Source organism: Cyprinus carpio, chromosome B16 (genome assembly GCF_018340385.1).
Source record: "Cyprinus carpio isolate SPL01 chromosome B16, ASM1834038v1, whole genome shotgun sequence".
NCBI lineage: Eukaryota > Metazoa > Chordata > Actinopteri > Cypriniformes > Cyprinidae > Cyprinus > Cyprinus carpio.
This window is the reverse complement of record NC_056612.1, coordinates 14,257,212-14,282,413: the sequence shown is the minus strand read 5'-3', so window position 1 is coordinate 14,282,413 and position 25,202 is coordinate 14,257,212. Positions and strand designations below refer to the sequence as shown.

The following is a 25,202-nucleotide window of genomic DNA, read 5'->3' as shown; positions in this document are numbered from 1 at the left end:
AGTCAACTTTTAGTCACTACTTTTAGTCAATAGTTTTAGCCAAACTGTAGTTACCAGAGTTTATTTTGGTAGCGATTTTATATGTAGTTTTCAAATTAAAATAATCATTAATTCTTCTCTCTTTAAACCAAATCAATTAAGCTTATGAGAAATTTGAATCAAGGTCTGAATTTGGAAAATCTTGAATAAATTATAACAATTTTCATTTTTGGGGGTGAACTTTCTCTTTAAGTGAAAAAGGATCAAACTTATAAAAAATAGTATATATATATATATATATATATATATATATATATATATATTTAAAGAAGCACAATAAGACAAATACAATAGAGATACAGATTAAACTCATTTTTCAGATACTGTAGGTTTTACTTAACATGTATACATTTATTTAACATCTTTTGTTGGTTAACATTAATGACAGATAGGTATTTAATTTGAAATGCTGTCCTTTTAAGACGGAAGGCATGCATGTAATACTGACACACGTTCAGTTTTCACCCACCTGTTCACGTTCACTTAATCCATAACCTACTGTATTTATGTGAGATACTCTACACGATAAACATTTGGACTGCTGTGTGTGTATTTGAGCGTTGAGAACTGATTGCGCGCTGTATATGAGAACTGAGGAAGTGGAGCGTGCGCGCGCGCGCGAGAGAAAGAAGAACTTCTATCAGCGTGATTTCGCCTATCCCGCCTTCACTAACTTTTAAGTTAATCGACAACGAATTGTGACTCCCGGGAAAAACTGGGCGTCTTTTTACCTTATCCATACCCCTTCGGGTGCTGAGGCCATTGTTTCAGATCGCTAGTTCGCGTTTTTGTAGTCTATCCATCCACTGCGGCTGCTATACTGACTAGATATTCAAACGCCCCTTATCCGATCGAAATCCAATGACAGGGACGCACATTTTGACAGACAAAAGCCTATAGGATGCATTTTGAATGTCTGGTAGTCCTCAAATAACATTATAGTCCAGTCTCGTCTAGTTAACGAAAACGCGGCATAAATTTAGTCATAATTTCGTCATCAGATATTATTTTTAGCTCGTCAACGTCTCGTCTTCGTCACAGAAAAAATGTTCGTTAACGAATATTTTTCGTCGTCGTCTTCGTTAACGAAATTAACACTGTGGATGACCAGTTACTAGAGGGGGTGAGTGAACTAACTTATCTACATTTTGCTGTTAAAAATAACTTATTGTACCCAGTCATTAAGATTAAAGGGGAGATTTACAGCTTCTGGTACCTAAACCCTATATCTCCAGACTGTTGTACTTGGCTCACTCCCATCTCTTGGGTGCCCACCTGGGAACAGAGAAGTCATATGAACACATACTGACGAGGTTTTACTGGCCAGAGGTGAAGCAAGCAGTCGAAGATTACTGCCGACAGTGTGCAACTTGCCAGGAGACCAGCCCCAAGGTAATCTATCGCAACCCATTGGTTCATTTGCCCATTATTGAGACTCCCTTCCACAGGATTGCGATGGACATCATGTTGCCACTGCCCAAATCCAGCCGGGGCCATCAATACATTTTGGTAATCCTGGATTATGCCACTCTGTATCCAGAGGCCATATCCCTACGGGCAGCAACTGCTAAAGCAGTGGCCAGTGAGACATTCCTGATTTTAAGCTGAGTGAGCATTGTGGAAGACATTCTAAAAGACAAGGGTATCCACTTCATGTCCAAAGTCCTGAAAGAGATGTGTAAACTCTTGAAGGTGAGCCAGATTCGTACCTCTGTTTTTCATCCTCAGACTGACGGGTTGGTCGAGAGGTTTAATCAGGCCTTAAAGCAAATGTTGAGAAAAGTGATTGAGGCGGATGGGAAAAACTGTGATCAGTGGTTGCCATATGTGCTGTTCCACCACATCGCTCTGTGGTGGAACATATGGAACAGATGCACCAACAGATGACTGAGGTGTGGCCAATTGTTTGAGGGCACATGAAACAGGCACAAGAGGCCCAGGCATGAGTCTACAACAGAGGGGCCCAGCTAAGAGAGTTCCAACCAGGAGAAAAGGTTATGGTGATGGTCCCTATGCATAAAGGCAAGTTTCTCGCCGTATGAAATCGCCATATCTCTCCAAGTAGCAGGGCCGTATAAAGAGGTTGAACGAGTGGGTCCAGTTTACTATAAGATAAGGCAGCTTGGTCAGCGCTGGAATCACCAGGTTTATCATGTGAATTTACTCAAGAAGTGGTATGAGCCAGAACAATGTCTGCTTTCCTCACTGTCATGCCAAGTCCTCTGCCAAGGGCCTGTGGAAGTGGAGATGGGAGTCCAACTGACCCCAACCCAAAAACAAGACCTCCGGGCTACCTATGCACATACATGCACAGTAAAAGCCCTGATATACTTCAAACAAAATCAAAGAACGAACTGATATGACATCATTTCGAACAAAATCAGGCCGAAACGAAGTTCATAATGAGTTCATTTCGGCAGTTTGAAATAGCTGACCAAAGCGAACTTTCTGGGGTAGTTTGTTTTGGCCCCTAAACAACTTTGAGTTTTCATTGGTCTGTGGCGGTTATGCAATCAGTGGGTTTTTTTTTGGTGTTTTATGTTATTTTACTTTTTTTTTTTTTTTTAATTTTTTTTTTCTTATTTTAATTTGTTATTGAAAGAGAGGTCAGTATCTCTGGCCTAGTCACTAGCAACATGAATACACTGGATTGTCGAATAGCTGAGTTGGATATAGATATATCCGCATCTGAACGATCGCTCGCAGAGAGACTTTAAAGATTCAGAGAAAGCATTTAATTCCTAGAAAGAAATTACAACGAAGCTTGGTGTCGATGACCCGGAGTTAAGCAAAAAGCGACGCAAAGAAACATTCGAGACAAGTTTTCCAAAGACATGAAAAGAATTAAAGCAAAGAATATAGATATAAGGTAGCAAGTAGGGATGCACCGGTTGACTGGCCATAAATCGGAACCGGGCGGTTTTTGCTTAAAATACGCGATCGGCAATTGGCCGGTTTTTGGTCTTTTTTCGGACGATTTTTCCGGAAGTGAGCCCGCGTTCACAGACTACATTGTAATCATTCGCTATCATGTCATTTGTGTGGAAGTATTTCGAAATCTGTGCGCAGGACATGGGCAGCTGTTCAGCACTAGAACATGCACTGGAAGTGCAGAGCTACGTGTCTGAGGCACAGATAGCAGGAAGCAAACAGCCTACTGCACAAAATAAGAGCCCCTTTCCTGCACTCAATGAAGCTGCGCGAGCGTACTGTACCTGTCCGCGCCCTGCACAAGCGCAGACAGTGAAGGGATGTTCAGCTCAACTTCTCGTGTGTTGGATGAGAAACGAAAAGGACTAAAATGTTTTTTTTTTTTTTTTTTGTAAAGTAGAACTTGCATACAATTTTGAGAATCCAGAAGTAAATGTCAGTTCTGTATAGGATGATTATTTTTATTTTACCTTAAAATTACATCGACTTAATTTGATTTAAAAATCATCTGCTGTAGCACACTGAAAAAAGTTTCATTCATCCAATTAAAACATTTTAGGCTAATGAATCACATCTATTTTTTTAACTTGAGACAATAGTTATTTATTTTTTATTGGCTCAAGTAAAAAAATATAGATGTGAATCATTACCCTATTTTATTTTTTTTTTTAATTGGACGAATGAAACACTTTGCATCTTTGTTTTATTCGTACCAACATTATTTGATTTTAACATTTTGGAATAATTTATTTGTATAGCATACTTTTATTTAGTCTCACTGGTAAAGACTTTTTTTATTTAAAACCAAATTTAAAAAAAATAAATAATTATGAATGCTGATTAAGAAACCTCTTATTGAATGTGTGTTGATTGTGTTGTTTGGATTGTAGAACTATGCATTTGTCTCCTTTAATTTCACATGGTTACAGTTAATGTTTTCATTTAAGTCCAGTTTATGTAGTTTCAACCCAATTCAAAAACAAAAGCAAAATGCTGATGTCTGTACCATCTATGTTTGTATTGAATGTAGGCTACTTACTGTGCAGTTACTGCTGTTAATTTCAGATGGTTACGGTTATTGTTTTCAATAGCCAAAAGCTAGTTTGGCCTATTAAATACCAAATAAACATCTTGTTTATGCATACTTTTCTTCTTTCTTGTTTGTTGCTTAAAGAAAAAAAAAATATCGGAAATCGGTATCGGAATCGGCCAGTTTGCTTGTAAAAAAATCGGTATCAGAATCGGCCATGAAAAATCATGATCGGTGCATCCCTAGTAGCAAGTAGCAAGTACCAAATACATGTGTTTCAAATAAATGCTACACCATACTGCTGCTGTTGTTGTTTTATTTCAATAAGCAAATTTAAAGGGTAAACAATAACCAAACGAACATACAATAATAAACCTTTGTTTTTATCAAATCATGAGACCACATAAAATATAAAAATGTGTAATAATTTATCCAGTTTAATAAAATAAACGAACACTGATAAAATAAAGTAACAAACAGGTTTTGTTATTTAGATGACTCAATATTTGTTTCACATCATGCTAAAGTTTTCAGACTATGAGCCATTCACACTTCCCATAAAGGACTGATTATGGAAATAGAATGGTTCTTTTGTATTGCAAACATGATACTTGACTCTGAACTGCTGCTAATAATTATTCTTTTGTCTATAATATTCTGACCATTGGGGCCCGTCTCACACCTAGATTTCATACACTTCTTCATTTCATCGTTGTTTTGTTTAGGGGATATGCGTGATCGCAACATGTATACATTAATCTACACCCCGCCTCCAGCAGCGCAGGGGTGTTGGAAAGTTCAGAAACAGTATACCGTCGCTCAGCCTTTTCAAACTTCTTTTTTGCCCCCAAACGAAGAACGAAAACGAACTTCATTTGAAGTATACCAGGGCCTTAATACTGTAAAATAACTTTTTAAATATACTTTAAAATGTAATTCATTCCTATGATTGCAAAGCTGAATTTTCAGCAATCATTAATCCAGTCCAGTGTCACATGATACATCAGAAATCATTCTAATAAGCTGATTTGCTGTGTTAACATGTTTTATTATAATAATTTAAAATATGTTGAAAATAGTTGTGCTGCTAAATTTTTTTTGTAGAAACCTTAATACATTGCATTTATTTGAAATAGAAATATTTTTATAAATTTAAACAATTTAAATGATTTAACTGTCACTTAAAGGGATACTCCATCCCAAAATGAAAATGTTGTCATTAATCACTTACCCCCATGTCGTTCCAAACCCGTAAAGCTTCATTTGTCCTCAGAACACAGTTTAAGATATTTTGGATGAAAACCTGGAGGCTTGAGTCATCAGAATACTCCATCTACCATCAGACATGCAATCTGGGTTATTTGAAGCGACGGGAAAACTTTTTGTAAGCAAAGCAAACAAAAATAATTCAATATTTTTGAATAATTCTAATAATGAAATAATTCAACTTTATTCAACAATTCCTTTGTCAATGGTCTCCTCTGTGTCTCATTATCACCGTATGCTGTGTATGCTCTTCTTTATCATCCGTTCCACAAGGATGCGCTGTTTCTATGTGTATTTAGCTTTGATTTGAAATAAAACAGCACATCCTTGTTGCGTGGATGACACAGAAGAGCATACACAGCATACAGTGATAATGAGAGACAGAGGAGACCGTTGACAAAGGAATTATTGAATAAAGTCGTTATTTTTGCTTTCTTCACTTACAAAAAGTGTTCCTGTCGCTTCATATAACCCAGTTTGCACGTCTGATGGCAGAGGGAGTGTTCTGATGACGACTTTCATACCTTTTATGGACCTTGACACTGTTATTTATTTGGCAGTCTATGGGACAGTCTCAAGCCTCCAGGTTTTCATCCAAAATATCTTAAATTGTGTTCCGAAGACAAACTGAGCTTTTACGGGTTTGGAACGACATGGGGGTAAGTGATTAATGACAAAAATTTCATTATGGGATGGACTATCCCTTTAAGACCAATGCATTAATGTACCCTTGCTGAGTAATTTCTTAAAAAAACAAATAATATTTAAATTGATTAAATTGACCTATAGCTGTATGCTGCTATTATCATCAATCCGTCATTTTTGGCCTCTAGAAGATAAGGAGACTTTTTGCATGTTTTTTTTATCTTATTCCTATGGTGCAGACAGATAGCAGCTGAAGTGAGACAGATGAGATGAGGCAAAGGAAAAGCCCAAGATACCACTCTGAAAATGTGGCCCACTACGTCACTGCTTATCTTCAATGATGGGAGCCAGCATAACAGGTAGTGCCCTCAAATGCCCATGTTCCATGATTCAACACTGCTCAAAGCAAATATTTTAATTATTAATTAACTACTCATTTTATAATGCAGTTGCATTTTCTGGTTGTTAAAGAGAGTGAAACACACTGGAAAAATATAATAGTTGACCCCAGGAACGTACATTACAAAAGCAAACAGGAAAAGTTTGACATCATGTTGACATTTTTAAAAGTGACATATCAATCTGACTTTTTCCGTGTCTAAGTGCTATAATCGGGTCCCGGTGCATCTACCAACCCAGGAAACGTGAAAAAGAACAACCCAATACATTTTTTTATAAGCCGTTCAGATTTCGCTTCCCTCGTGAAAGTAGAAAGGGGAAGTTATTGTAGTATTACCGCCCCTTAATCTGCAACTTTCCACCCATGGCGCTACCATTGTGTTTTCACAAGAGACAACTGTGTACCAGGTCTAAAGACATGGCGAAAGTTCAAACAAAGCATAATAACTGTTCAGTCTTTGGCTGCAAAGACGAGCACAGAACACTGTTTAGAGTCCCAGCCTCAAAGGATAAAAGAGCGCAGTGGATTTATTGATTTTTTTACTGTATATTACGCTGCCACACAGATCTAATATAAACATGCGATTTTATTGTTGTAATGATATCAAAATCTCACGATCAGAAAAAAGTCAGTGAATTGACTTGTACCAGAACTTTAAAGGGTACACAACCCTCTTAATTTTGCAAACACACGCTAAACTCACAGCAAATTAAATAAACGAGTTTACTGCATTCATTCACTGTGAACTGAGCCATTCTGAGGCATGGTGGATCACAAGCTGATCTCCTCAACAATATGATGAAATGTGCAGCAAAAACAGACTTAATGAAGGGATTAAGCCATATTGTGCTTCCGGTTTTAGTTCATTTGACAGATAGTGTTTCAAAGCATAATGGCCCAAAACACAACTTTAAAGACCTTTTAGGTTAGAATAAGAAATTTAAATATATTTTAAAAACTATACTATTTGCCCAAAAGACCTATCGTTTCATATCATCATGTGACCACGATAATATTGAGACATTGTTGCTATCGCGATATCACGATATTGATAATATCGTTACATCCCTATGCGATTTCTTTCCAAGCTGTTTACCTTCACAGACCTAACTGACTGTTTTTGTAACTTGTGTGTTTTTAATATAAACTTGTGGGTATTTGACAATTTAAGTGCAATAAGACATGAAAGAGAACTTAGTTTAGTACTCTAATGCCGTGACAGCCACTTTCTGGACATGTGCTTCGGATGTGTACACTCAGAAAACCATATATCAGAAGTTTAAACTAATGTGGTTTGAAATGCATGATTTTAGCACGATAGATATGATAATCAAAACCAAACTGATGTTTTTTTATCAGATTATCTGAGGTACGAGCTGTAAAGGCACAGCCCTATTCTGGAAAAGGTATATATTCTATAATATTCTTGTTTGATCAAATTAATGGGTTCTTGCCGAAAAAAAATCTTACTGATCCCAAACCTTTTAATGGTACAGTATATAAAAAAGTCAAAGTGTGAATTTATGTGAAATTAAAAAATATATATATTTCACAAGTTGAATAACACAAGTCAATGGAAAGCCCTCACCATGATAGATACTGTATACAGTACAATGTGTGCATGTGCGTTTATGCCAATACTGGAAATGCAGTGGATTATTCATGAATTCATTGATAAAAGGGCATACAAGCTTCTTTCTCAAGTAACTGTCACACAGTCACAAAATGACTCACTCTCAGGAACAAACAGACCCAAAAATATCATAAATACTAAACGTTTCAAAGAAGTTTGTGTGTATGAAGAAAAGACAGAGAGCTTAAAAGAAATTGAAAGTGCCACTGTGTGTGTTTGGCTACTGAGGCTGCTGTGAGCAACTTACCACTGCTAACCTTCCTATTAGCATAATGCTAATGAGCGGTTGAGTTCAGGTCCCCTTGATGAGGGCAACAGCCTAAAACAACATTACTCATCTGTTCTACATGCCACACTAAAGGAGGGGAGGATGTAAACAAAAAAACAAAAACAAATGTTGAATGTGATTTTTCCTCCTGTTTTTCCACACTTCTTTCATTGACACCATCACAGTGTAACACAAGCAGACTGATGTGATAGACAGAGGCGAGAGTGTTTTGTTTTACACATGTGATGATGTGTAAGTAACTATTTGCAACAGTCTTTAAGTAGGCCTACTGAATGGTTATTTCAATTAAATTAGTGCTTACTAAAGCACTGTGGAGTCACCATGGTATAGTGATATATCAGATGATAATAAAGTGAAAGTGACGTAACATAGAGCCAAGTATGGTGACCCATACTCAGAATTCGTGCTCTGCATTTAACCCATCCAAATGCACACACACAGCAGTGAACACATACACACACCGTGAACACACACCCTGAGCAGTGGGCAGCCATTTATGCTGCGGTGCCCGGGAAGCAGTTGGGGGTTCGGTGCCTTGCTCAAGGGAACCTCATTCGTGGTATTGTCGGCCCGAGACTCGAACCCACAACCTTAAGGTTAGGAGTTAAACTCTCTAACCATTAGGCCACAACTTTCCTTAATAGGATTTGTATATACCACTGTACTAAGTAATTATTGTATTTAAGTATTTTGTTGAATACCACAGTATTACTGTTGTACTCTATGTTTCCAAAAATCATCGTAATGCCTAGTTTACAGTACTTTTAGCTAAAGCATTAGCATTTAGCATTAGCTAAAGTTCAGCAAAATTTTGCAGCTAAAAAGGTCAATAGTGTAGTTATACAGAGTATGAAGCACAGCTCACACAAAAGTCATTTTCAAACAAAGCATATTTCTATTAGTCAACAGCAAATTTGTGGGACCAACTTGAACCCGTTCTGAAATCTGCATGGTCAAATCTTACCCTTACATGAAATTTCTCTCTTCTCATTCTCTTATTATTGCAATAATTGGATTTTGACTGGATTTTTTGCAGAATGATGGTAAATTTGTTCGCATCAATAGACACTAATGTGAGATGATTATTTGTGTTTACCTGCACTTCTCGAGCATGGTAAGCGATGATTAGTCCAAGAAGAATGACGGTGGAAAGGCTGATAAGACACTTCAACGCCAGTGAATACATGGAGCTCTGTAAAACATATGCAAATAATGTTATTAGCATACTCACCATTATATATTTACAGAGAAATATTTATTTTCAGGTGCTAACCCTTAATGTTCTCATGGAAAATAGAGGTAGTTCAGTCAAAAATGAAATGTTTTAAATTATATCGTTCCAAACTCGTGACTGATTTTTAAAGTTTCAAAAGGATGAAAAAGCACCAGACGCATCATTAAAATGATCCATATGACTTCTGAAGTTATACAATAGATTTGTGTGATGAACAGATGAAAGTTTTTTAATCATGTGATAAAATGTCCTGCAATGAGATCAGATCAGAGACTGTCAGATGTAACTTTTCTCATGAATAATAACTGGAATTTCACACAAAACTTGTACTATTTGAGTGTTTTACTGTATTTTGTACCAAATAAATGCAGCCTTGGTGAGAATAAGACACTTCTTTCAAAAACATAAAAGTTCATGGGCCTTTTCCAACCTCTTCGAAGCTTGACAGCCACACTCCTCATTCATTATAAAAATGTGATATTGTTAAAAAAATTCACCTTTTGTGTTCTTCATAAGACAAATAATCCTACTTCTTTGGAACGACATGAGGACAAGTAAATGATGACAGAATTTTCATTTTTAGGTCAACTATCTCTTTAAATAAGAAATGAACCACACAATCACAGCATGTGCATCTGTGCCATATAGACTGCCAAGACATTTTTAGTGTCTTTTTATAATCTATGGATTACATGCACATCACTTCCAATCACACCATACACACACAATGTCATGGTTACTCAAATGTGTGTCTGCCTGTGTGTGATTGCAGGGATCTCCACTTGATACCTAGAAATACACTACTACCTGCTGCACTCATCACAGTTTTCATTTAACACACACACTGCTTGTTTAAACTCTCCCCTGACTGAAAAGCAAAAGTTATAAATTGTTTCCAGCCTGAGCCTTGATGATGTCCAGCTGTACTACACACATTATTAGATTGACCACCCGTGGGTCTAATTTAAGGCTCCGTACTGGAAGCATTATTCTACAGGGACAGACAGACAGACAGTGGTGTCTGGGGGACCCAGAGCTCCTCAAACAGTCTCTCATTCTCACAGTGACACACACCCACACAAATATATATAAATACACAAGGCTCCTAACTGGAGCACATACACACTGTACCCATCCAGGGCTAACAGCTTATCAATACAGCAACTACTGTGTTTCAGTCTCTGTCAGGCTTCCAAACGAGTCTTAGAGATGATTTTCTCTAATGGGTGGAAAGATTGATTGGCCCTATAACCTCAACGTGATTTATCCGAACAGGACATGTTCCTTCATCAACGTCACTGTTGGTCCTGAAACAACATAAGGGGCCATGTTGGTTATTGTTATTATTAAAGCTATGACTGTCTGGAACTTACTTTAATGCACAAAAAACATAAAAAAATATGCACAGACAATAATACGAATGTACAGGTGAACTTGAACTAAGGTACAGGTTAGTCAGAATGCATAACTCACATCGTGAAAAAGGCATTTCTGTAACAACAAACCACACATAATGAAGTCTCTGAAATAAAGAAAATAACATGCATAAAGAATGAAGAATTCACAACACTAACTTCTAAAAAGTAAGTAGGTTAGTTTAGGTTACTTTATTTATACCCGCAGGTAAATTTGTTTTGCAGTAAAATGATAATGACATCCATTCCTTGACACACAATTTCAAAACACACACAAAAAACATAACATAACACGACAAAATAACAATAACATGATACAAGATACAAGTTCTCAAGACTCTACCATTTAGAAACGTATCATAAATTATATAAATTTATATAATTATATAAATCATATAGCTATAAAAATACTAATGCTAATACTAAATTGTAATACTAAAAATTCTGATACTTCAATATGATCATTATAGGCAGTTATTTCAAGAGCAATAAGGACATTTTATTGTTTTATGTTGATAAATATTTGATATGTTTGATACATTTTTTAAAATTGATATTTCAAAATTTGACACATTTATGTCATTTTCAACACATTTTATCTTTTTTACTAAAATGATATACCAATTCAATAAAAATAAAATGGACTATAATTAAATTATTTATATAATTAATAAAATATTACAGTATAATATAATGTAATATTACATTGCTTTATAAATCATTTTATAAATAATATTTATTATTTATATAATGATGTAAAAAATAATAATGCAAAATAATAATTATATTATATTATATTATATTTATTACAAACAGTTTCACCTTTCATGGATACAGTGGATATTTAATAGGAAAGGAAGAGAGACCCTGGCCTGGTCCTTTTGTAATGAGCGCTGCTGTGAATTATTGACTAAATTAAAAGGAAATTTCTAACACCTACTAAAAAAATCAAATCATACTAAGAGAGTCCTCCTTGTCTGTGACATGACTATCATAGCTCATGTTATATACAAGAGTGTGAACGGAGAGTATGATGACCAGACTCATGGCTAGATTAGCAGTTATTGATCCAGGTCATGATGGACACCATGCAGAGCTAATAGGCTTTCTGAGCTCCATTAACTCCATCAGCATTCTCTTGCACGCTCAAAATCTTCCTTTCATTTCTCCTTCATCTATTCAGCATCCTCTCTTTACTTCTCCCTGGTCCTTTCATAAACACTGAACAAATCGGCTCTGACGTCTGAATACACAGTCATCTTTGAGCCTTCTGTCTGTCATGAACACGCTCGCGCACACATTCGCAGTTGAATGTACCGCCACAAATGCACACAGTCATCTGTGATTCATATGTAATTACTTCCTCTTGTTTCAATTTCTTCATTTACCGCTGATGTTGGGTGAAGTGACTCTATGAAAAATCTCAAATACGAGCCACATACAACGTGCGCACACACGGAATGAGAGGTTTTTTTCAGATCCTGACACACAAACAACACTCACAGCTTAACCACAAGAGGAAGGATGGCGTGTTCACACACAAGCTCTAAGATAAAACAAGCATGCCACAAAAATCCTTCAGGAATATTCTGATATTCAAGACCTGAGAAAATATAAGGGGGAAGAGATGGACCACTCATAAAAATGAATGTGAGAAATCAGAACAGCCGATTGCCATTTTGATATAGTTTGTTTATATACAATAGCTAGACTAGCTAGCCTTAAGAAATAGCCTTTTTAGCATGATTTGAGCTAAAGAAGCTACATTTATGATACTATCAATGTCAAATGTCATTGGTGATTTGAAATGTGTTATTTAAATGTAATCATATCAAACAGTTATGAAGATTTTAGTCCTTCCACAATTTCATTAGAAAATGTACTTATATTTTTATTTCCGACAGAGAAAATAGCTGCCAGGGCTACTACCAAGATGGCCACCTTTGCTTTGTCCAGGGCAAAGATAGATTTGCAAATGATTAATATCACTGTATGTGCTGGTTTGTGTGTTTTCCCCTTTATTCAGAGCACTTTGTCTAAGTCAAGCAGTCTAATGATGTGAACCTTCTGGCCAAACCAATCACACACCCGGCACACTTTATCATTCACCCTGAGACCTACACTCACCCCATACAGAAATACACAGCAAGTAAAACACAATCAATCTCTATAAACACACATACACACACAAGACAATAAACACATCACCAGCACAAACACATACACACCCAACCCAAGCTAGTAATATGAGAACATGATCTGTTTCCCCTTTACAAGAGGAACTTTATTGCTCAGTGGCTGCTCATTCATAACTTAGCTGACTTGGAGTTCTTAGTTCTGTTTCAAGTATGAATGGTTTTGTTCTAAAATTCCACACAAATGAGACTGACACAAATCTGTGTAGACGCAAATGAGATGACACATATTTGAGTAGTTAGCATAGCTCAGCTAGCTAATGTATGTAAAAGTACTGAAGCGTTTAGTTTAACTACATTTCTCAGCTGCTGGTAGGATTTCTACTTTTTAAATCATGCAGCTTTTCATGAAGCGGGTATAGCATTGTGAAAACGTTGCATTTTGGATTTGGCAAAATTTCAGCAATAAACACATGTATTCTCTGTTGGATGTTAAGTTTTAGAACAATTAATTAATCTTTTGTATCCAAACTGAATAAATTACAGCCTACTATTTGTAATACATTACATATATGTCATTTAAGTATACCCTTCAGTGTACCAAGTTACTTTTTTAAAATCAGCTGTTTACAAACAAAACTAGTGATGCCAGATTCACGGATTAATCACTTTTTTTATTTAATCATTCAAACAGGTTTGCAAAAAGGTTGTTCATGATTTAGTTTGATTCACTAGGGAAGTTCCTCAAGCACTGGTCCTTTTGCAGTGGTTTGTCTTACAAAATAGTAATGGGATATTTTTATAACACAGAAAACTAAAAGATTGTTATATGAGGTGGATAATTACTTACAATCTATAGTAGAAAATGAGACTTGCAAATATCGTTTTGTCTATGATAAAGCAGCTATTGCACATGCAGCTTATGAATGACTCTGTATTGCAGGTAAAAATTATTTATATCCATTTATATCTAAACCAGTATTAAAGAAAGAGAATCAAAATATGGGCACATTTTAGGTGTTAAGCAAAATTCTCTCCCTTCAGTCTCATTGCTGTGTAAGAGAAACAATTGGAATATTTAACAAATATGTGATTTTTCATTCCTATATGTCATGCCGATTTGACTTTGACTAATTTTCACTATCTTGATATATTTTACCCCAAAAAATTGCTATTTTAATATTTATAATTACATGTCCACTAGTAAAACTGTGTATTAATGATTTTAAATTAATAATTTGATTTCTGTGACTGTCATTTTGTTTCAAAAATTCATATTTTCACATTTAAACATGAACATGTAGTGAACGTAATTCCAGATATAAAGAATTACCATTGTTACTTGTAATTTTTTCAATTTATGATATCAAGAATTATAACTGTGACTAGTGGAAACTGAATTGTAAATATCTATAATGTATTCTGCAAATGAATAAATGTTAAAACAGCTTGCCATATTCCTATGGGTTACCCATTAATGGGTTTTATTAAACCACAAAACAAAAAAGCTGCAAAAACACACCTCCACCCAAATCAAATGTTACAAAAACAGTAATGTATCTCACTTAATGAAAAACACACACACAGATAAGCCCAATTACACAAGGACTGGCACACACACACTTGATTACACACTGACATACACCATTACACCCCTGAAAACCCAATTACACACTCAGAGGCCAAGGGAAAAAAATGGAAACACACACAGCCTCAGCTACCTGCAGTTATATAGTATACACACATACATTAAGCGTAACATTAATGGCCATTCAAGGGTCTTTTTAATTCAGTGCACTATAGCCCACTCTCTCCTTCTCTGACCCTTCCTCTGGCTGTCCATCTCTCCTCTTTCATCTCCTTCTCCCCCTTGTGCTCTCTTTTTCTCTATGTACTGATGATTATTGCTCCCGTGAGAGTGCTGTAAAAGCGTTAGTGTGGCAGGAGTGGGATTAGGGTCCTGCAGCCCACTGGATCACCCCTTATATATGTGTCTTAGAGATGGATTACACACAAACACATGTAGGGACTTTCCATTGACTCCTATTGTTTTAATAATAAGAAAAATACATTTTCAATCTTTCATTTTCAATTTTAAAGTGTAATTTCCTATGATTGTGAAGCTGAATTACTCCAGTATTCAGTGTCACATGATCCTTCAGAAATTATTCTAATATGCTGACTTGGTGCTCAAGAACATTTCTTATTATTTCTAGATTTATTTACCTGCATGCAACACATATATAGAGACAGAGCCCTGCGACCTTGTACACAGGCAACCGGTTGATCAACAGAGGCATCTGCACACGTCCTCACATTTACTAAGCAAATCTAAGCTGAGATGTTCCCCAGGGAAGTGTGACAGAGCGAGGAGGGTGTGAAAATTAAGTATTGATTTGACAGTGGCTTTTTCCAGGTATTTAGGGCTGTTAAGGGTCGAGCAGATGTGTGAGGAGCTGGAGGAGGATATATTCAAGGCATGCTTCTTTGTGCAAGTGTGCATGCCATTGAAGAGTTTCATCCAGACCTAAAATGACCTTTTTATGTTATACAATGGGACTGAAATATCTTACCACATTTAAAAACTCAAAATGCCTTAAAATGTGATTTAAAGGCACAAAAATATTTTAGGTTTTGCATTATTTCTAATCAGAACAATCTGAGATTATTTGCTTCCACTGAAGCTCAAGATGCTCTTTGCATCATCTCATATCATGCTGGAGAATATGATCATTAGGTTTTCATCAGGAGTTAATACAGCTTGAGTGCTGCTGTCATAGAAGCAATATCATTTAAATTACAATGAAAAAGAAGCGCATTAAAGGGCTAAGTAGAAGCATTTTCATTACTGGTCTCAGACTTTCGGACCCCAGTGCACAGCATGTTTAGGACAACAGTGCAATTATTTTGCAGCTAGCTCATGTAATATGACGAACTAGTTCGCATAGATGGCAAATAAAAAGATATGAAAATTTGACGAAATACAAAAACAATATCAACATAGTAACATGCAAAGTCTCCGATTTCACACTGCACTCTTTCTTGCTGTTCTTATCAGCCCTCTCCTGTTCTTCTTACCTGTCTATTTATGGAAGGAAGAAAGGATGTGTACGGCGTGTGAATGGACCAGACATCTCCTGAGGATTTGCAGCTGAGCATGTAAGGCACACACATCTTCACACATGCAAACACCTACAGTATAAACACAATGCATTCACACAGTTACATAAATTACATACGTAAGGAAAACTGACGACGGGCCATTGAATTATTTTATTGTTTTTCTAATAATTCGCCCTGAAGTCAATTATTCCGCTTATATGATACTTATACTTACAGCTCAAGACATTGTTAAAATGTTTTACTTCAAGACATTTGTCTGATATTTTTAAATAGCTCTTGTGTGTAGGAATAATCTCATCCCAAGCCACTGTTGCCAATTCTAAACATGATTTTAAAGCTACTAAAAGAGGCTTGAGCTATTGATATGTAGACTAATGCAGTTATTGGAAAGAGAGAAGGACCTTTGAAATAACTGGAATAATTTGGTGAAGTGATATGGAACTGTAATGCAGTCAAGACCTATGGAATTAACTACTTCAGCTGTGCATTTCCTGAAAAAAAAATGCACATCTTACATCATGTCCTAACCAGATGCAGTGCAATAAGAGACAAGCAATTTGTTTATCCACACCAGATGCAAAACATGACAAAATCAATCAAAAATCACAGCCAATCAGAAGAGCATATGGGCAGGCTCTTTCCCCAAGTGTACAGCACTCACAACGAAACAGATGAGTACATACTGCAATCTAGCCTAATTCATAAATATTAAACCATTTTAAAATGATTAAAATACATACTGAGTGACTGATACAATTTTGGTCATGGAACACCCTTGTTGGTTCACGCTGAGCTCACAGTTTTAATGTTTCCTTTAGTTTATTTTCTAGATCTGAGGTACATGATCCATTGTTGCTTTCAGTATGGCTTTAAATGTCAAGCAAAATGATATTCTAACTCACATTAGATCCTTTTAACATTAAACAAAGCACTAATCAGTACCTGAGATTATCTTTGTAATAGTTTGTTTGTTGTTCCAGCTGTGACGTCACAGAAATAGAAACAGTTTCTACCTTTGTGATACCTTATCATGTTTCATGGCGTCATGTCTGGTTAGGACATAGTGTTAAAACATTCACCAACCAATCAGAATTCAACAGCCCTTTAGTAAAAGACTACAGAAATGATATGCATATTAATTCATTAAATAACTGCAATTAATCACATAGCCAAACTAGTCTTCATTTTCATATGCTCAAACATAGACAGCATTTTCCAGCTTCTTTGCTTTAATGTGCACACACGATTGCCATTTCAAATGAGAAGAGAGCTTTAAGAGGTTAGGAAAATGTTTTGGACATAATGATGCCTCATCAGGAATTTCCAGCTGGTTTCATTCTTTCAAAAGCAGCTGTCACACACACGCACACACACACACGCAAACACACACACACACACACACACACACACACACACACACACATAGACAGCTCAAGCAGTGCGGTAAAGCCATCAATAGGTGCTTGATGGTGTGCAAAGGTGATTATCAATAATCAATATAGCCGGTCACTCAGAGATGTGAGCGTTCACCAGCATCTAAGCAGTCACTTTCCTTATTCATTTCCTCCGCAATCACTTTAGATGCTCCATCGTCCATTGATAAACTTGTTTTATATGGGACTTACTATACTGGGGGTTTGAGGAGAGGTAATTCCCCATTAGATTACATTACATTTGAGTTGAGTCAAATTGAAGCAGTTTGGAGGATGTAGAAGAGCATCAGTATCTCTCATGTCTCTGGACCTTCAGCAGTAATGCACTGAGAGAAAAGCCCTTTAATTACTCTGAGAGATGATGGGCGATGCAGCACTAACAGGCTTCTATTGTGCTGTTTTATAATGGCTATAATGGTATACAATCAGCATGGCCATTATTCATGTACAAACTTGACTCACTCACCCGTTTCCATCTCAAATAAAGAGATTTTATTACAGCCTTTCATTTCATCTCTCCTAACACTCACTCGCTTTTCTCTCCCTCTCCAATAACACTCCCCCGTTCACCGCCCACTACAATAACAGAGAGAAAAAGAGAGAGATCTGGGGAGAGAAAGAGAGAGCACTAAGGATAGTGAGTACCAGAAAGAAAGACAAATCCAGACCAAGAATAATTACCAGGAGAGAAGAGGAAAGGAACTGTCAGAGAGAGGAAAAGGAAAAAGAGTGCAAAAGAGAGTGAAAGAACGAGAAAAGAAGAGAAAAACATGAGTGGGTGAGACAGAGAGAAAAAGAGAAATAACACGTAAGTGGGAAAGAGGGAGACCGAAAAAGAATGCAGCACGAAAGACAGGCAGCGAAAGTGAGATACTGAGACAGAACAAATTTCCTATATGTCTGCCATATCAGAAGCACCTGCAGAACAAAGACCACAGCCACACGTAGAAGTGATTCCAGACTACATGCTGAGACAGATCCATTCAGAACAGTGCCCGATGCAAGAGAACACCCCATAACACTCGCACAAACCCACTCGCGCGCAGACACACACTTCAGACGGCTGCACTGTTCCAAAACCCACTGAGCATTTTAAGCAACACAAAGGTTTTTTCATGAGAAATATGCAACATAGTTATTCTGCCTTCTAAGATACCTCTTTTTAGACATATTATAAAGCATTAGCCTATTACATATAACCCTTCAACAGAAACACAGTCAGTGTTGAGCTCAGAGAAAAAACAAAACAAATTCCAATATGGCCGATGATGCAAGAGAACTGTTGATTATAATAAACATTCATTCAGCAATGAAAATAAGAATGCTCTACTGGAATCAATTGACCCTTCGCAAAGACCCGCCCTCCTTAGTTACTGTAGCTATGTCTGACAAGCCATGCCACTCTCACACTACACTTCATGTTCTCACAAAATGAAAAATACATTGCGGAGCAAAGAGGGCACAGACAACACACGACAGACAAGACAAAGCTACTTTTAGAATGAAACAAAGTCTCAGTTTTCAAATTTTGTAATGAATTCAAACAATACTCTTTTGTGGCTCTTTAATATATTGTGACTGATCGCTATAGCACCTCAGTTAAAGCAGCACATGAACCGATCATCTTTTCATATTCACTAGTTAAAGCACCAAATAAACATGAATGAACATCAGAAGGTATTATATTTCAACCACCGAAAGACATCAATCCACACCAAATTTTAAGTTTAAGTCCACCGAAGTTAATCTACTCTCCTGTCTGGTTTGTTTGTATGACAAAATGGCGGATTTGACATTATAATTGCCTATCAATCAAACTCCCTGCTAAGGGTCAATTGAGTGTGGAGTACACCTACGTATAGCATCCCAAATCTTGTATGATATTACCCAATATTTATGTGCGGTATGTGTTTTTATGTGTATCAAAAGTACCCAGCTGTTAGCTTAGCAACATGCTAATGTCAAACTATGTTAATGTTATGTCATGCTAATGTTTAAATTAACTGAAGGTGGTGTATGCCTACATAGAGCAGACAAAATCACATACAAATGACCCAATATTTATGTGCTAGTGTTTTTTTTTTTTTAAGCAAAAGGTTTTAAAGCTATACTATTTTAAAAGTCGTGTAGTGTATTCCAGCCTTTAGAAACATGCTATCATCAAACTTTCAATCCATTAAGTGCTGAGTATACGTACTGTACATCCCAAGTCCCATATCAGCCACTTATAATGTTCCATAATGGGTATATCAGCTTATCTAACATTAGTAGATAAACTTCCTGTCACCAACAAAAATTAGGCAACTGACACCAAAGCTACATGTTGACAATGAGCTCAGCCCTGTCCGTCCCTTTCTTACTCACACACATACATTCCGTCTTCAATCTGAGACTGTGGCTATTACAGTGGAAAATATTTCACCTTGACATGATGTGTCAGTTACATTCAATCCTTTTAACGCAACGGCACAAGAATCAGTCACTTACCTAACTTCAGCCTCACAGTTTTGTGATTTTGAGACTTTGGCTTTATATAAAATGTTACTAGTCTGTAATTCAGCTGAAGTAAAAGCCACTTCTTGAGTAACACTATGTAGGCTGTAATGGCAGTTACATCCACTTTGATCATCAATCAAGCAACACTTGATTTTTAGCTCAAGAGCCGACTGCAAGGATGTGTGTTCTCACCTCCCATGAGTTCAAAACTTATGCAGAGCAAAACAAGGGTTTGTCATGCATACATGAAGAGAGTGTACCGTGTATTACTCGGTACATGTATAAATCTGTATTAGTAAAAACTAAACACATACACTCACACCACACTATTTAAACTACACCACTTTCAGTATAAAACTAACATTTTGGCTATTGTATGCTCTATTGACAGCATGCTTCTGATTTCCACAAACAATTTTGACTTATTTCTCAGTTCTTTACAGTAAAACACTTACAATGGAAGTCTAGAGAGTGTGGAGGGTTTAAAAGCAGAAATGTGTAGCTCAAATTTTGGGTAAACCAATAATATTATTTATTCTGTACGTGTTTGAACCGTTTGAACCATTTGAACCGTAATGTTGTCTAAATCTTATTTTTTTGCACTGTAATACTGTTTTAGAAGGATGAACTTCTGGTTATGTGTTACAAGACTCAATGTAAACAATCCGTTTCTGGTAGCCTTGTATGTACCGTGTGAAAATTACATGGTTTATTGGCTTTAAGGGGTTATAACATAAACATAAAGATCAGACATAACTGCACAGACAAGGATGTGAAGTGATTATTTCACATAAGTTTCATGGTGATACAAACGTTTATATTCTTCCAGACATACCATAAATACAGAGCCCAGCATATGATATTGTGGCCATAAATGTTCCCACAACTTATTAATTTTGTTGCTTCATTTTAGTTCAATAGTAGGCAACAGCTAAACTAAATTAACATGATACAACAAATGAGCATAATGTGGTAACAATTGAACTAAAATGAGGAAAAATGGCCATGACTGAATTATGAATGAATGAATGTTGCGAAAAATGAACAAGTCAAAGAAAACAAATTCTTAATTCATGGTCGCAATATCCATTTTTTATCCACATGTTATGTGTTGGGCGCTGTACATTGGATTCTTGCTTGTTTTTCAAAGTGAGGGATGATCGAAATGTTCTTCTGGGAACTTGTTTTGGATCCAGAATATTAGTTTAATAAGTTTCCAAACATTTCTTAAATCACACAAATATTACTGATCTCTTCCACACTTAAGAAATCTCCTAGACAGCTGTCCAAAATTCCTTCTGAGCTTACAGACATCTGATCCAGTCAGTAGTCCTCTGACAGCAGCAGCATTACTAACCTTGAACGTGTACTGCACATGTGTATGTTTACTAAGATAGACAGCTATTTAAAACATTCATGCTCATGCCAGATACACAGGTGCACCATTATTACCCTCTGTTACAAAAAGGTGACAAATGCCATATCAATTCTCCATGGATGTTTGTTCTGAGAGCTGATTTTCAACTTAGCTTATGTAACATGATATAGCTTTACACCCTCTTAATAACAGAAGTTCCTGTGATCAGACACTTTGTGCCCATTCAAACTGAGACAGCTTATGAATGCAACTTCCGAAAAACATTTATTTATATCTCTGATGATTAAGTTGCTTGATTATTGTTGGTGTTTGTGGCAAAAATCACGCATTCGCATCGCACGTCTAAATTTGGTCACTCCAATTGAGTCACACTTTTCGCAGATCATTTGCTTTAAATGGAAATTTCTGTCATCATCTATCCACCCTCACCTCGCTTGAAACCTGTGACTTTTTCCAGTAGAACACATAAGCAGTTACTATATTAATGGTCAAAGCTGCTGGGTTCCATAAAATAAAAATGCAACTAATCATTGGCTGTGAAAGTCAGTTGCAAATTTGCTGGATTTAGAAAAAAAAATTGAACAGAAATGATGACACTATATTATTTTGAGGTGTGGTGACACTCGCTAAATTTTGTGTGGGAAAAAATGGCTATTAGCAATAGTGTAGCGATGTCTGTAGCACAACTCAATCCATGGAGAATCCGCGTAACCAGCCTGAACCCAATGCACAATTTGTGTGTGGAAATCTTTCACCCTCTTATGAAATTCCCACTGTAAAAAAGACTGGGTTTTGTCCGTGAAAATTCCTTGAATAATGTTAAATGTGACCACATCTTTACAAATTGAGCAGTTGTTATAAGGGTAAACATGGAAGCACGGAAATCTGACATTCAAGAATCAGTGAGGTTTGTAAGCATGTGGGCAGATCAATATTCATATATCAATAAGAGCCTAAATTAAATCAAAGCAACATTGTGTAATTAGAAGACTTGGATTGAATTTATAGGAAGTACTTTCACATGCATGCAAGTTTTGGTTGCATGGACTTTCAATGGATGAACAAAAATGAGGGTGAGCAAATGAAGACAGAGTTACCGTTTTAGATGAACTATACCTTTAAGTGATTTTCATCTGGTCAAACATCTGCTCTTGCACATTATGGTTCATTGTAAACTTGTGTACCACTTTACTTTACAGGCTGCACTACATTGTGTATGGCTGTATCCAAGTTTTACCATTGTTATTATAAGAACATAATATGGCAAGCACACACATACTCTCATTCTCATTCACACACAGAGCAGGACCAGCAGGATGTGTCCTCGTGCCCGACTATTCACCCCAGTCCCCAGAACACAAAGTCCTCACCTTACTGTAGACACCCCAGGACAGCTCGGTCTCAATCACCATGACAACAATGCCAAACATGCCGAATATGAGCGCATAGTCACTAAGTCTCTTCCTCTTTTCGAACAGCGCCCTCCTGTGGCCTAGTTTGTAGCCAATGTTCTGATTCTTACGTTTAGAGGCTTTGGAAATGGTCCTCCCCGGGCCTCCCACAACAGCACCACCCCTCCGTCCATTAGTCCCGCCCCCCGCCACGCCCCCCAGAACACCCCTGCTCTCAGAGAGGGCGTGGTTCTGGTGGTAGATGGACATCTGATTGGCCGAGGCCTCGAGTTCGTAAGCGTGTCCATAAGGTGGATCCTCTTTTGAGGAGATGACGATCTCTGGGGGGTTCTGAGATTGGGTTTGACTGTGTTGAGAGGAGGCCACAGTCGCCTGGCTCGCGCTTGCCCCGCCCTCTTTGGTGTCACTTCCGCTGTCGGACTCGATGAGGTTCCGGCGGGAGGCGCTGAGGCGGCTGAGCGGCTTCATCACGCCGCCGCTGTACTTGCACGAGCTCATGGCAATCTCGGTAAAGGGGTTACTGTCCCGCCTGTGCACCAGGGGACTGGCCTGCCTGTGCTTACATCCCCTCTCTCGCTCCCTCTCCCTCTGCTCTCGCTCAGTGGAAGGCGAATGAGAGGAGTAGAACAGCGCGTTGTAGACGGGTGAAGTCTCCCCGCTTAGGCTATGCTGGCTGCCCAGGCAGGAGGAGAGCGGCGTGCTGGTGGGGTGGAGCGCGTTGGGGATTGGCGTGGACAGCTGGGGTGTTGTGGACAGGGGCAACTTGGGCAGCGATGCCGGGGGAAGGTTTGGCGTGGTGGGCGATGGAGTGCCATTGAGACGCTCCAGGCTGCTGTTGCCTCCTGTGTGATTCGAGTGGTTGGTCCCAGGGTAGTTGCCAGAGAGGGAGGCATGAGAGAGACCACTGAGAGGGAGGGGCAGACGTTGCTCTTCGTCTTCGCTCCCGCTGAGAAGGGCCAGACTCAGAGAGGGAGGGGGATCCATGGCAACCAGTCTCCAGCAGGTTTGTTTGTGCTCAGCTCCTCAACTCTGGAGTTTAGTTGGAGGGAGAGATAGGAAGAGAGAGGGAAGAACGGATTGTTATGTTATTTATAACCGAATTAAATTAGCAGGTGAAAGGGAGGCTGGATTAAATGTGGGACTCCCCTCATATTAATAAACCAAGGATGGACTGTTGTTGCAATGTGCTTGAGGAGTTCATGTGGAAGATGTTTGTGAGTGCAAAAAGAGAAAACTGATGAACCTATGAACCCATCCACATCTACTAATCGCTCTGAGCTCTCTCTCTATCGCCTTCTCTCTTCCTCCCTCTCTCTGACACCCCCTCCTCTCCTCTCGCTCCTTCCAGCAATATCTGTCACATAAATGCAAGCGAGAGTCTCTGTATTTTTTAAGAAACTTATGCAATGGTCGAATTGTGGCCTCTGGGCTGACCTGTGACAAATGCAAGACTCATCACATTACCATCATTGTTCTGCATTATTTGGGCATTTGAGCAGCATTTAAAATACACACTAGAAAGCATAATTTTAGTAATTCAGTGCGTTTATAATCATGTAGAAATAGTTAGGCTTCAGATATAAATGACAGAGAAAGATGTTTAATGAAATGAAAATCAAACTGTCTCACTTACCTCTCTCCTGTCAGTCTATCTCCACCTTCATATGGTGATTTCAAAAGCAATGCAACAATATTCCTCCACACTTTTTCTTTTTCATGTTGTCAAAATCATGCCAGCACGTCTTCTTCGCTCCGTTGTCAAGCAGTGATTCCAGATGGAAGGTTTTTAATGACAGAAGTATAAATCGCTATTTCTTAAAATGAGACTCCTACAGACGAAAGCTGTTGCGTTTAACACCTGAACAAAGATCGAAATAAAAGCGGAAAATAAATAGCGGGAAAAGGATTAAGTGCGCTGTTTAATATTTCAGGAAATACATCCACCGTTGCGTTAATTAGCATTATTAGCCTCCTGTGAAGAAAAGCGCCTGAAAGTAGCATCTGGATATGAGTAAAGGTGAAAGTAGCGCTAGTGTGATATTGTGTAGAAATGGATGCATGTCCTCCAGCTCGCGCTCTGACAGCACGTCTCTCTCTCTCTCTCTCTCTCTCTCTCTCTCTCTCTCTCTCTCTCTCTCTCTCTCTCTCTCTCTCTCTCTCTCAACTTCTCTTTTGGGCTCCGTCTCTCCTCCTTGGTCCCTCCTCTCTGCTCCTCTCATTGGACACACATCGCTGAACTAAACAAAGCTCTGAAAAAACTAGAGAAGAATATTTAATTTAGAAAAACCACCTGCCTCCTCCACTGCTACTCCTGCTTTCCCAGCACAAAGATAAAAAAAAAAA

General features: G+C 37.7%; 1 protein-coding gene across 3 annotated transcripts in view; it reads right to left on the bottom strand.

The window, feature by feature from the left end:
- The window catches only part of LOC109067432 (small conductance calcium-activated potassium channel protein 3-like), a 64,067-nt gene extending 39,097 nt beyond the window's left edge, over positions 1-24,970 (bottom strand). The window contains exons 1-3 of one of the 3 annotated variants that reach the window (XM_042740930.1): positions 24,493-24,970; positions 22,818-23,888; positions 9,330-9,425 (exon numbers count right to left, since the gene is read on the bottom strand). In XM_042740930.1, coding sequence (XP_042596864.1) covers positions 9,330-9,425; positions 22,818-23,843 — 1,122 coding nt within the window. In that variant the 5' untranslated portion in view covers positions 23,844-23,888; positions 24,493-24,970. Of the gene's footprint in view, positions 1-9,329; positions 9,426-16,095; positions 16,498-22,817; positions 23,889-24,492 lie in introns of those variants that run through there. The other 2 variants (XM_042740932.1, XM_042740931.1) reach the window with 2 other exon arrangements.
- Between the last annotated feature and the right edge of the window lie 232 nt (positions 24,971-25,202).